Raw genomic sequence first — 13893 nt, 5'->3', positions numbered from 1 at the left:
TTTACTAACATAATTGATAGGACATTGCGTACTTTCGTCCGTACAGAATAAAACAACACTTACCGCTACCTCCGAGACCGCAAAGTAAGTCAGCAATTGTTCGCCTTCCTCCAATTTTGATAGTAATGGAGGGCTAGATAAATACCTTTTCAAATCCTTCAGAGCCTGCTGCCATTCCAGAGTCCATCCAAAGTTATTTTTCTTTTTGAGAAGTGAAAAGATGTGATGACATTTTTTACGAGGACCGAAAAATAAATTTGCTTAAAGCGGCCAGTCTTCTTGTCAACCTTTGAACCTCTTTCACGTTTGACAACTGGTCAGGGATGTCTTCGTTGGCCTTAGTTTTATCGGGATTGACTTCGATCCGTTTTTGCGACACCAGGAACCCCAAGAACTTATTGGAGCTGATTCTGAATGCACACTTTTTGGGGTTAAGCTTTATGTTTTGCTTACTTAAGATGTCAAAGGTTTCTTGCGGGTGTTTAAGATGATAATCTGTGTTCAAAGACTTAACCAGCATATAATCTATGTAAACTTCCATAGTTTCCCTATTTTCTTCTCAAACTTTTTGTTTACAAGCCGCTGATAAGTGGCTCTAATATTTTTTATCCCGAAAGGCATCATATTATTGCAATATGTGGCATCTTCGAGTTCATCTTGATTTGATTGTACCCAGAGTAAGCATCGAGGAAACTCATTAACTCGTGCCCGGCCGTCGCATCAATCATTTGATCAATGTTTTGGCAATGGGAACGAGTCTTTGGGACACGCCTTATTTAGATCCTTATAGTCTACGCACATGCAAAATGTATTATTCTTTTTTGGAACTACTACTACGTTATCTAGCTAGTCAGGATACTTTACCTCTCAGATTGAACTGATATCAAGCAAACAAGTTACCTCTTCTTTGACGAATTTGTTTCTAAGCTCGGCAATAGGGCATTTTTTCTGCCTTACCAAGGGGATGTTAGGATCCAGGCTTAGTTTATGCATGACCACTTTTAGCGGGATACCTGTTATATCCGCGTGCAACCACACAAAATGGCCAATGTTAAAATTAAGAAATTCTACGAATCCTGACCTGAGCTCAGGGTTTAGTCATGTCCTCAAGTGGAACTTCCTCTCTAGGAATTTTTCAAACAAGGCGACTTGCTCGAGTTCTTCCGCTGTGGATTTTGTTGCATCCGTTTCTTCTTGTACTTGAAAATATCTTGGTACCAGATAGGATTCCGATGACTACTCCCCCTGGTTGACCTCGTCCGGCTCAGGAGCAGGCGTCGATTCCTGTAATTTCTATGCTGTATACTCCTTCCCTTTGCTATTGGAAACTGAGATCGCGTTTATCTCCCTTGCTGCCGATTGATCTCCTTTTATATGCTTAATTCCTTCCGGAGTCGGGAATTTTAGAAGTTTATGATACGTTGACGGTATAACCTTCATCTCATGCAGCCATGGTCTTCCAAGAATGATATTGTAGCATGTATCACCATCTACTACTTTAAAAAGGGTTGTCTTCATTACACCCTCAGCATTCGTGGGCAGCAATATTTCTCCTCGAGTTGCTACACTTGCCAAATTGAACCCGACGAGGAGCTTTGTGGCCGGAATAATCCTTCCGGTTTTCTTGGCTTGTTCTAGCACTCTCTGTTGGATAATATTGGTTGAACTCCCTGGGTCCACCAAAACACGCTTAATTTTAAAATCCAAAACATTAAGGGAAATTACGAGGGCATTGTTGTGCGGCAGCAATAGTCCATCTGCGTCTTCCTCTGTGAAAGTAATGTGATCCTCAGTGAATTCCCAGAGTCTCTTAATGTGGGTTACTTATACCTTCGTCTTTGTCGCCGCCGAAAATGTCACACCATTAATATCGTTCCCTCTGAAAATCATATTGATTGTCAGATAAGGAGGATCTTCTCCTGCTTTAGAGGGTTCCGCATTATCCCGGTTGTGGACGTAGTTGTTTTTAGTCCGGTCGTGTAAAAGTTCTATGAGATGGTCATTTTTCAGCAATGTCACCACTTTCTCGCGCAAATACCGACAGTCCCCAGTCCGGTTACCGTTGGTCCCATGGTATTCACACCACAAATTAGGATCTCTCTTACTAGGATCGAGTCTTATTGGCTTCGAGAATCATGATTCCTTAATGTTCCTCATAGCCGATACTAGTTCCACTACGCTGACGTTGAAGTTGTATTCGGATAGCCTGGAGTGTAAGGAATATCGAGAACCCGATATCTCCTTGTCCTACAATGATCTGGTATTCCGGCCACAATCAGCTATCCTATCGGTAGCGAATCTATCCGCCGACTGAAAACCTTTGTCGTGTCCTTCGGCCCTTTCATAGGGCAAAAATCATCTTCTAGAAGACCGTCGATCTATGCCGAAATCATCCTTCGATTTCTCCTTATTCTTCTTCCGGTCCCGACCCTTGGTTGATGCTGGGAAACCAAGCTGATCATCCTCAATTCTTATCTTTGACTTATACTGGTTGTGAGCATTCGCCCATGTTGTTACTTGGAACTCGAGAAAACTTTCTTTCAATTTTTGGGAAGTGTCAGAACTTCTCGGATTCAGCCTTTTAGTAAATGCTTCAGCTGCCCATTCGTCTTGTACGACCGATAGCAACATCCTTTCTTTCTAGAATCTGGTCACGAACTCCCGCAACAATTCAGACTCTCCTTGTGCAATCCTGAATATGTCGGCCTTTTGGGCCTATACCTTCCTGGCCCCGCATGGGCCTTGATACAAGAATCCGCAAGTATATCGAAGGAATCTATTGAGTGCTCGAGTAAAAGCAAATACCATGTCAAGGCCCCTTTCGTGAGGGTCTCCCCGAATTTCTTCAGTAAGACTGACTCTATCTCGCACGGAGCTAAATCATTCCCCTTCACCACCGTTGTATAGGTGGTGATGTGCCCCCGAGGATCCGAAATCCCATCATATTTCGGCATGTCTGGCATCTTGAACCTCTTCGGGATCAACTCTGGTGTCGCGCTTGGTTTGAACGGCTAATGGGGGTATTTCTTCGAGTTCAGTCCTTTCAATACTGGCAGTGTACGTAATTTGTTCCATTTGGGCGTTTATTTCCCTCATAAACGTCATGAGTTTGGTTTTACAAGGATTATTCTCATTGTTTTTACCGGATCCGCTATCGTCCCCCCCGACACTGTTGAAGCCGACTTCGCCCCTCGGGGTGTTGTTGTCAACCCTCTGCATTGTTTGGTTTGCGGGAGCACCGGGAGAAACTGGACCTCGTCTATTCGCATTTTGGAAGCACCCGACAACGCCTGCCTCAACTCCATCATGACCTGATCTTGTCGTCAGAGATGGCCCATAATAGCCTTTTGTTGCTCCCTCAAGATTCTTACTGTTTCAGCAACGTGCTCGTCTTCAGCATCATCAGGAGTTGTTTCTCGAACATGTCATGGATATTGCCCGCCGTGGACTGGCGTGGCCTCATCCCCCCTCATTGCGGGTATCACTAATTGAGTCTTCGTGATTAAGCTAATTTCCTTGGGCCTCAACTTTGTGTACGATATTGACATCATTATGTGCCATTATTTTTACAATTTGTTTTAAGAACAAAGAATCAAACAGGTTAGTAATAGATGCAAGGATCAACTAAATTACACAACTGTCTAAGCCCCACAGTGGACGTCAAACTATTTACCTGTAAAATGGTACAATTGAATTTACATGTGATTTATAGACAATTGAATCGATTTGATCCCAAAATGATAAATAAATAAAATAAGAATGTAAGACTTTGCGTTAAAATCGAGATAAGACAGCAGAAATCTTAGTTCCGGGAGCAGAGCTTCTATAGGAAGTAATAACGATATTAATAAGCAAGAAACTAAATGTTATTGAGTTTTGAACAGTATATAGCACAAGTGTATCAGAAAATTCGCGTCCTTACAATGGTTGTTGAACTCATTATTTATAGTTGCACCTAGGGAACAAGGACATATGATCAAGCCCCTCTTAAATGACAATTATAGTGACCATTGAAGAATGTGTAACGGCAAGCTCTGAATGCCATATTCTCTGTAACGGCCTATGTATTTAATGCTATAAAATATTCTCCATTGAATGTTACCGGGTGGCAGACATTTGTTTGTCTTTATGAGCAACATTCCCTTCGGGGACATCCGAGATTACTGCCTCCGGGCTTGATTTTCACCTGTCTCCTTTCCATCTGTCTCCGGCTCCACGTGTCGTTTAACTATGCGCGCATTTAATATGAACATATTTTACCTATACAATGTCCTAGTTTGTACGTTAATCAGTAGAAAGTAACTTGAATACTCCATTGACCTTTATTTCACTAAAAGTACAATTTGTTAGAGAATACTACACTTGTTCTTCATTGATTATTTAAGAATTTTCGAAGAGCTTTAAATGGTTTTGGGCTACTCTACTCGTAAAGTTTTGGATTGGATATTCAAATTCTTTCACATAGTATTAGAGCTCCATGCAGATTCATATGTTATCAGAGAGGCCCACGACAACAGGATTTCATAATTATTGTTCGTTTGCAAGGCCCGAAGTTTTATGCCTCCACTTATGCTATTTAGTAGTTCCTCCGTTTAATTTATATGACATAGTTTGGCTCGGCACAGAGTTTAAGAAAAAAAGATGATTTTTAAAATTTATAGCTTTAAAAACTTAAAGGGTAAAATCTTTGTGGAGTCATAACATTTGTGTGGTTATAAAATCTTTTCGCTAAAGATAAAATGAGTAAAATAAAAAGTTTAAAGTCGAATTGTTTTCAAATATAAAAATATATTATTTTTTTTGGAATGAACTAATAAGAGAGTTTGTCATATATATTAAAATGGTGGGAGTATTTGTTAATAGAAACAAAAAGGGAGAAGAAAAATAAAGGAGTATTTTTTTGAAAGAAGAAATAGAAGTATATATTCAATTCAGTATACTTTGATTTCTTATGAAAGTAGCAACATCATTTTTAGTTGACTGCAGGAATATCTCAGTTTTTTTTATTTTGTTCTTTTAAGACACAATGCGTTAAGAGACCTGGCAAATTTATTTTTTGGATTAAATCGTCGGAAAACTTTTTGGCTAATTTGTAGGTTTACTACTTAAATTAAAATAGCTGGTTGATGTATAATTCATATATAATATATGTATAATCATGTATCATTAGTTTATAAATATGTATATCGACTAGAAAAAATAAACAACGGGTCTAGCGGACTATTTGGGTAAAGGTTACCTGAAAAGACTAATTATGCTTATATAGTCTCAAATGCATTTAATTATACTACTCTTACGGTACGCGCTTTGCACGTGTACCTGCACGTATCAATGAATATACAAATTTTCAAAATTACATAAATAATGTATTTTTCGTTATTGAACAAATATTAAAGAAAGAAATGTAAGTTCCTGAAATAACGAATTTTAATCTAACTAAGCTAGATCAATAAAATAAAGAAATCCTACTCCACATAAGTTTTTATATGCCCTTATTATGATTTATGAGGCGTGAAATATCTTATAAAAATTATTGTTATCTTTGTTACCAAACACTATAAGCAAATAACACACAAAAAAAAATACTTTTACCACAATTATTCAAAGATAACAAAATAAATTAAAGAATTTGAATCTTACTACTAATTTTATTCCTCGATTAATAATTTGCTTAGATATAAATATTATTATAGATTTTAAAATATAATTAAATATATAATTACAAAAATATTTAATAATAGCAAAGAAAAAGAGAAAAAAAGTGATTGACAAAAACTTAAGTAAATTCTTCAAGTTGTCCTAGAAAGAATAGAGTTATTGTACTGGAATTCTAAGTAACAATATCAAAATTTATAGTAATAATTTTTTGTCAGTTCTTTCAGCCCTCCTAGAAGAGGTATTCTACAGAATTCTAGTTCCACCTTCAGTTTGAGAAGGATAGATGATATATCCTTTTATTTATACAAATGCTCGATATCAATTACTATTATTTATTACTTATTTTCTCACAAAAATCTTACATAAAATTTGTGCTCAACTTACTTTCTAAAATAAAAAAGAAAACAAAAAAATGTAGACGGACTAAATAAAAAATAAAATCAATGTCAAATTGAATTCGGTTCTTTCAATTCTTTTGGATTCCTCACCTTCAAGAAAGTAAATGTTATATGAAGTTTCGTAAGTTAGGTTTTATATATTACTTAATTACTACTCCTATTTTAACATGTAGCTCTATAAGATAAATTTTAATTGATTATAACATCCTAAATATTAGGACCTTTTTAATAGTAGTTCAAATAAGGAAGTTATTTAATATGCAAAATTTTAATTAATTATAAATCCTAAATATTAGGAGTAGAAAATAATTAAATTATAATTTTATCCAATGTAAAATCTATTTATAAAGGGTAAAAAAGACAAACGATATTTCGTTAAGTGACTTCGTACTTTTAATATAGTATAGATATGAATAAGTCCATTATTGTTCTCTTTCCTAATTGATTATGCTTATAGATACGGACTCTAATGGAACTTTATTAATGGAATATGTTCTTTTCTAGTATATAGACAAGTCCCCACTGAGATAAGCTAAAATCATGCATGTCGGCTGATGCAAGCATTTAGATCTATGGTTTAATAACCAACCAAATTTAAGATTTCAAAGTTACGGTACTCTAAAAGAGTTCCAAACTAAAACGGTAAAAGAATTTAACTATAAGTGCTCGCTTAGTACTTATCTAAATTTTATATTACTTGCCTATGTAAATATACTAAATTTGGGCGCCCACAACTCTCCATGTAGATCCACTATTGTATTCAACAATATAATATAATATATATATATATATATATATATATATATATATATATATATATATATATATATATATATATATATATATATATATATATATATATATATATATATATGTGTTATAGAGTGCGTAGTATTTTTGCACTGAGTTATGTATTGTTCGTGTAAAAAGAATATTTATACAACAGTAATATACAAAGTAATTATATGTAACTCTTGAAAAATATTAATTTGTAATCTAGTAAGAATAACATGCTAATTATAGATTAAAATATATTAACAATATTAAAAATATTATATTATCAGTGTATATAACTTAAATTCAGTTTGCACTATGTACGTAAATCTCATTTTAATTTGAGTTTAAGTTATATACACCGTGAATATAATGAAATTTTTAAATCATTACGTCATCTTGAGGAGGAAAATAACTTACACCCACGGGGTAGTTACACCAATAAGTCATCTTAATTAGTCACTTAACCATATTTTTAGTTCAAACATCGGGTGGTTTGGGGGGGGGGGGGTGTGTGTGTTACGTGTATATATATGAGTACCTTTTAAGGAAGCTTGTCCGAGAGTATAGGGAGAACGTGTGGGCAAATTCCTCAGTGGTGTTCCCCATTGTCTATTCCCCTGTTGAGTAATTTGGTAACTCTATACAGGGGTGTTAATACATAATATATATTTTCATACAGTCACTTAACCATATTTTTAGTTCAAACATCGGGGGGAGGGGGGGGTAGGAGGGGGGGGGGTGTTACGTGTATATATATGAGTACCTTTTAAGGAAGCTTGTCCGAGAGTATAGGGAGAACGTGTGGGCGAATTCCTCAGTGGTGTTCCCCATTGTCTATTCCCCTGTTGAGTAATTTGGTCTAAATCGATCGAATCGTACTGCCCGAATTGATTTTTAGATTTCTTTCAATAAAATTGTAGGTTTTTTTTTATAAATCTACAACCGTACTGATAATTAAGATAGATTTTTTATATTATAAAAATAAACCGAAAAAATATCGAACCGTACCGAATAAATTTACATATATTAAGTTTAAAAATAATAAAGTAGTAAATTTTTTCTTAGAACTTGGAATTATAAAAATGGTAACAAGACAACAAATAATTAAGATCAAAATCTTAATTCCTAAACATACTATGCTACTTCTATTGAAACTAAATTATTTCGAGCATATTCACTAGCAAGAAACAAAGTATTCTAACGATTATGAATAACAAACTACAATGTATTGAATATAATTCCTTTCGTATAATTTAGATTTATCTTTTTGAATATTTAATCTTTTATAGACTTTATTTTTGAGTCCCAACTTGGTTAATATCTTTTTACCTGTGTGATTTATCTTTTCTTTGTCTTTGCATAGTTTTGTTTTACGCAGTGGCAGAGTAGTTGATGGATATATACTATGACCATCTTTCATGTTTTCATAATTCATCATTATTTAAATAGTAAAAATGTCTATAGAGTTTTGCTAAATTCTATAAATGTATGTATATTATTGCATTCTACTTTTACTAGTGACTTTTACATGATATTTAAAAAAAGGAAAAAGGTTAAATATACCCCTCTATTTTAGTATATTATTTATATCTACCCTTTGTTATACTATCGGGTCACATCTACCCTTACCGTTAGCCAAACTTTTTAAAAATACCCTCAACCTAACGGAAAGCCACCAAATTAAATGGAAGGTAGATGTGAACAATATACCGAAAATTAACCGAACCGTACCGATATCGAAGAGAAACCGACATGATTGGGATGATTTCAAAAAATTTAATTTTGATTATACATAATAGAATAACCGAAAAATTGATATGGTACAAATTTTATAAAATAACCGTCTGAATCGAACTTTTGACACCCCTAACTCCGGACATAATTTGTTGATAGAAATAATAAGAAAAATATGAATGGAAAACTGAATGATTGTTCGAGACTCCATCAGCGAAATCAATAATTGAATATTTAACTCAATTCCCCAAATATATATAATATAAAAGAGAGAATAATAATTGAATAAAATAACAAAGAGATGCAAAGGAACGAGAAATCTTATTCATGTTGATAGCACTTCCTTCCGTACGAAGTCAAGTATTAATTTGCCAAAAATAAAACAAAGAGGTTGAACAATATAATTGAGGGAATGATTGGGTGATTTTTCAGATAGGGGATACAGTCTATGGAATGGGGTTTTAAATAGAATTTTTACTCGTAATTGATTGCTTTATTCCGTCCCTGTCTATTACTGTCATTTAATACATTATGGTTACATAACAAGTGCGTAATTGTTGGCGTAATAATGGTGAATCCCATGTAATTATGGATTAATTTATTCTCTACCTTCGTAATTATGGGCAATCTTCTGTACTAGATCTGGTCCTGTTGTCATTGTGATTATTCCCGAGACTAGTAGTTGCGGTATTATTGTGCTTAGCTTCTAACATGATTTTCACGTCTATCCTTCAATTATTTTATAACTTCACCTACACGTGTTATTTAACTGGCTCACGTATCGAATCTTTATCACCAATACACCCTCGTGAAGTTCGTCTTAGGTAACGATGTCAGTCGAATATGTAACTAACACTCTTGTTCTGCCCCTATTTTCAAGGGCGGATTCAGCATGATGATATCGAATTCAACTGAATCCATAATTTTTGACGTAAAACATAAATTACAACAACAACAATGTTTCAATAAAATTTTACAAGTGAGATATGAGGAGGATAATATGTACTGATGTTTGGTTATAATTACATATTTTTAATGCATTACTTACCTTATATTTTGGGGCTTTAATACTAAACTATACTATATATTTTGGGGCTTTAATACTAAACTATACTATATTTGTGCTTAATTGAGTCTATTTTATGTGTAGGTGAATTGGAGATGAAAGTAGAAGAAAAAGGAGGCCTACAAGTCGAAAGCGTGCGCAGGAGCAGTGAATAAGAGAACCTGGCGACGCCAGGCTTGAAGCTGGCATTAGGATGACTTTGCAAGGCAAAAGCCAGGCTGAAGCTGTCGTTAGGCTGGCGTTGCACGGCAAAAGCCAGGCTGAAGCTGGCGTTAGACTGGCGACGCCAGGCCCTGGGCCAAGTCCAATCCGAGTTTTGAAGACTTAATTCGTTTTGGGTTTGACTAGGACTTGTCCTACACGTTTAGGTCTTTTCCTACACATATAAATAGACCTAAAAAATGCCATCGGGGAAGAAGAGAACATACCGGGGGAGGACTTTTTTGAGAGGAAAACACAAGCACAGAGCCGCCGTGGAGGCCGGAATTCATTAAGTTCCATCTTTCTCCCACAAAACTTAGTAATTTTTATGTTTCTTTGTATGATTTGTTGTTTGGCTACCATGTCTATGTGGAGCTAAACTTCACGTTCTAGGATTGTGGTTCTTTCATGACTATTATTATTCGGATATTGATTTTGCCTTCTTGATTTATCATATTGGTTTATTTATTCAATCTTGCACTTAATTATTTAATTGCTTGATCACCAATTAAATATTATCTACGAATCTAGAATTGAATTCGAAAGTGGGAATTCTAGATTGCATATAGGATTGAGTAGAGCAAGTTCTTGAACTCGGGCATCAGGGAGTGAATTCGTGGTTAGGATAGACATATACCTAATTGCCTTGCTTGGTTGATTTACAGGAATTATAAATGCGTTCTTGTTGATTCTAACTCCATAGACATATAGGCGTTAGGTTAGTTTGAATAGGCGAGTAAGAACTCGACAGATTCTTATGAGAAATATTAACCCTGTCAACCAATAAGCTAGATAAATTAGTCGGTCAATTCAATTGAAGAATACAATAGGATTGTTAGATAGCCCATAACCCTAGATCGTTTTTATTACATTTATATCATAAAAATCTGCTCTTTCTCTGTTCAAAGTTTATTATTTATATATTTTTATTTAATTAGTTTAGAATCAAATATTTTTAGGTTTAATTCTTGTTTAGATAATTAGGATAGTCTAATTTAGTTAATAGTTAATCACAAATCCTGGTGGGTTCAACATCCGACTTTTAGTCACTTTATTACTTGACGACCGCGTATACTTGCGTGTGCGTTTGACCGCAATAAGTTTTTGACGCCGTTGCCGGGGACTGAGAATTAGCTATCTTTCTAGATTAGATTTTTACTTTTAACTTTATATTTTTTTTCTTTTTGTAAATATTTTTAATTTTATAACTATTTAACTTTTCTCTTAGTGTGTATCTAGTTCTCTCAACATGACATCTAGGGACGAAGTATCCGAAGGTAAGGTTATTGATGATGACACTTAATTGACGGAAGATCGTTATGGCCCATCTTTTTGGTCTTGTCATGCCCTGAACTCTGGGAGGTCTGAATTTGAATATGGGAGTAAGGGTTGGTATTAGGACAAATATTCTCGATTACGCAAATATACGGAACGACGCTATCTTTTAACAACGTTGGTGAATGCTTGGTCTAAGGAGAGAGTTGATCTTGCACAAGAAATTGATAGTTTTGGCTTGGTTGTGCATAACTTGGATGCAAATTTGAATGCAAAGGTTGATGCGTGTAATGGCCAATAATTTAATGATGAGTTGTGTGAAGCTGAAAAAAATCTTCTAGACCAAATTGAGGAGCTAAAATGAGAATACCAATCATTAGACCATATTTGTTTTGAGGATGCCAATGTTGAGAAGAGTAATCTAGAGACATACGAGGGAGTAGATAACATTACTTTAGGAGACTTGAGTGTGTGTATATATGGGGATATAAATAGTAGTACAATTCATGAGTAAGGGCGCATTAGACCTCATTCCAATTATTTTTCACATTGTGTTTAGATAGTAAGATAGTAATCGAGCCATCTGAGCCTATGGGGGAGTCAAAGGGTGAGGATGAGAATTTCTATATTCTTGAATTTATTGTGCCAAAAAGCAAAAATTACATTCCACGTATAAAGGCCGAAAAGTACAGAGAAAAAAATTTATTACTTGGTCTGGTTATCTTTGTAGCCCCACCAAAAGAGCATAGCAGAAAACTTAAAACCAAATTAGGGGTACAATTCATAAGTTCAAGGTGGAGGCAAAAAAGTGGTTCAAGTCATGCCGCGACGTTAAATCAGGAGCTTGTTGGGAGGCAACCTAGCTTTACTACTTTCTTTTATTTTTGTTTTTATTATATTATTTCGTAGTGTTTGTTTTGATTTTGTAGGATGATAAGCATAGGAAACAAAGTCATTGGAAGAGTGAAAAAGTGAGTTAGATGGTGAGAACTAAGTGTGGGGTGCCCATACAAAGGACTATACTTGGGAGAAGTCTGAGTATCTCGTGAGCGGCTAATTCTTCGGCCTTTGGCCTACCAGGGAGTCTCTTTTTCCCTTCTTGTTATTTATAGTGTGCATTGAGGACATTGCAGAATTTTAAGTATGGGGTGAGAAAATTGTCTGGGTGTTTTTCTGTGCTATCTTAGCTTAGTTGTAGTACTCGTTCTTAGTGCGTATAAAATTTTGGACTTTTCCCGACGATGGATCTCATTCGAAAGGTTTCTTGAGGGATTTAAGTTGAAAAAAAAAAGATTTTCTTTTGTTAGGTAGTATAATAATTCTCCTTTAGTTTTTCTTTATGTCGCGGTTCTTTTTCAAGGGTTTTATTTGAACCGGGTGTAGGTAGTTTTATGTTTCTTTTAGGAGTAGGAGCCACTGTGAGATGAATTGAGTTGGAGTAATATCTCTTAACTTTGTTATGCCTTGAGAAATACTGAGTACTTTGATTATGACGCTTAGGCTCATTTTTTGACTCTTGTATAAGTAGCATAAATCGTATGATCTTAACTTTGCTTAACTGCTTTGACTAGAATGTCTTGATGAGTCCAATCCTAAGTGAGTTATGTGCCATGTATGTGTGAGGTTTGTGTGTAATTCTTTGCATTGCATTTGATGTCTAGAACTTGTCCCGTGTGTTTGCAAAGCGAAATAGTAGTTTTGTTCAGTCTTGAAAGTGATATAGGCATTTCTTTGTTGAACCAATTATATAATTTACCTTCCTTATTGTTATGTATCGTAGTTAACCCCTTTGAGCATGTAATCTTATTTCTTTGGCAACCATATTACAAGCCTTACCTATTTGTTTGAATTAACCATCTATTTGAACCTTTTCACCTCTCATGAGCACTTGAATTGTTATAAACTTTGTAAAAGTTAAAGTGTAGAGTGGTTGGTTTGGATTTTGAGTGGAACTAATGAAATAAGGAGAAAGGTGCACTGTTTTGAAAAAAAATAATAAGAAAAGCCACTTGAATTGAAAAAGAAAGAAAAGAATGGAAAAAATAGCTGTATTGTTGTGAAAAATATTCCTTGATAGTAGTGACTCTTGATATAATTGTGCTTAAAGAAGTATGGAGTTAATATACATTGATGTGAAGGTGGAGTTATGGTTTGGCATAAGTGTGGGGTTAAATGTTAAAGTATATGTATTAAAGTGCTTAGGGAGATGTAGTCACTCTTATATCCATATGTATCCTACCCGACCCATAGCCTACATTACAACCAATTAAAGTCCTACTTGATCCTAGACTGAATGAGCTCAATTAGTAGAGTAGTACACTACGGGCAAGCCTATGACGCATCTTTTGTGGCATATGAATGTTATTTCTGTGAGTGAGTGAATTCTTTCTATCTTGAGTTCCTAATTGTTCTTAAATTTTTATTGTGTGTGGAACTACTCTCTTTTGTTGTGTGAGGGCACTTGATTCATGAAGAAAAGGTAATGTCATTGACTTCTATGTTAGAGTAAGTGAGTGAGTTGTGAATAATGCGTGGTACTTGTGAGTCAAATTTTAAGGTGAAGATGTTACACTCTTGTGCTTAGTCTATTTTAAAGATTTTTGGTATGATGGGTTAGGAGAATTGTTTTAAAAGGTCGTGTCTATATAAAATGTAGTTTGATTGCTCGAGGACGAGCAAGAGTTTGCGTGTGAGGTAGTGATGTTTGGTTATAATTACATATTTTTAGTGCATTACTTATCTTACATTTTGGGGCTTTAATGCTAAACTATACTATATTTGTGC

At 34.9% G+C, this 13893-nt stretch overlaps 1 protein-coding gene across 1 annotated transcript; it reads right to left on the bottom strand.

Annotated features, from left to right (window-relative positions):
- Positions 1-1293: 1293 nt before the first annotated feature.
- LOC138900304 (uncharacterized) lies at positions 1294-1890 on the bottom strand. Its single transcript, XM_070187028.1, has 2 exons — positions 1831-1890; positions 1294-1689 (listed from the first exon to the last, which is right to left on the bottom strand). The coding sequence occupies exons 1-2, from the start codon at positions 1888-1890 to the stop codon at positions 1294-1296; spliced, it is 456 nt and encodes a 151-aa protein (XP_070043129.1).
- Between the last annotated feature and the right edge of the window lie 12003 nt (positions 1891-13893).

The sequence above is a fragment of the Nicotiana tomentosiformis genome, chromosome 10 (genome assembly GCF_000390325.3).
Source record: "Nicotiana tomentosiformis chromosome 10, ASM39032v3, whole genome shotgun sequence".
Classification (NCBI taxonomy): domain Eukaryota; kingdom Viridiplantae; phylum Streptophyta; class Magnoliopsida; order Solanales; family Solanaceae; genus Nicotiana; species Nicotiana tomentosiformis.
This window is presented reverse-complemented; position numbering and strand designations above follow the sequence as displayed.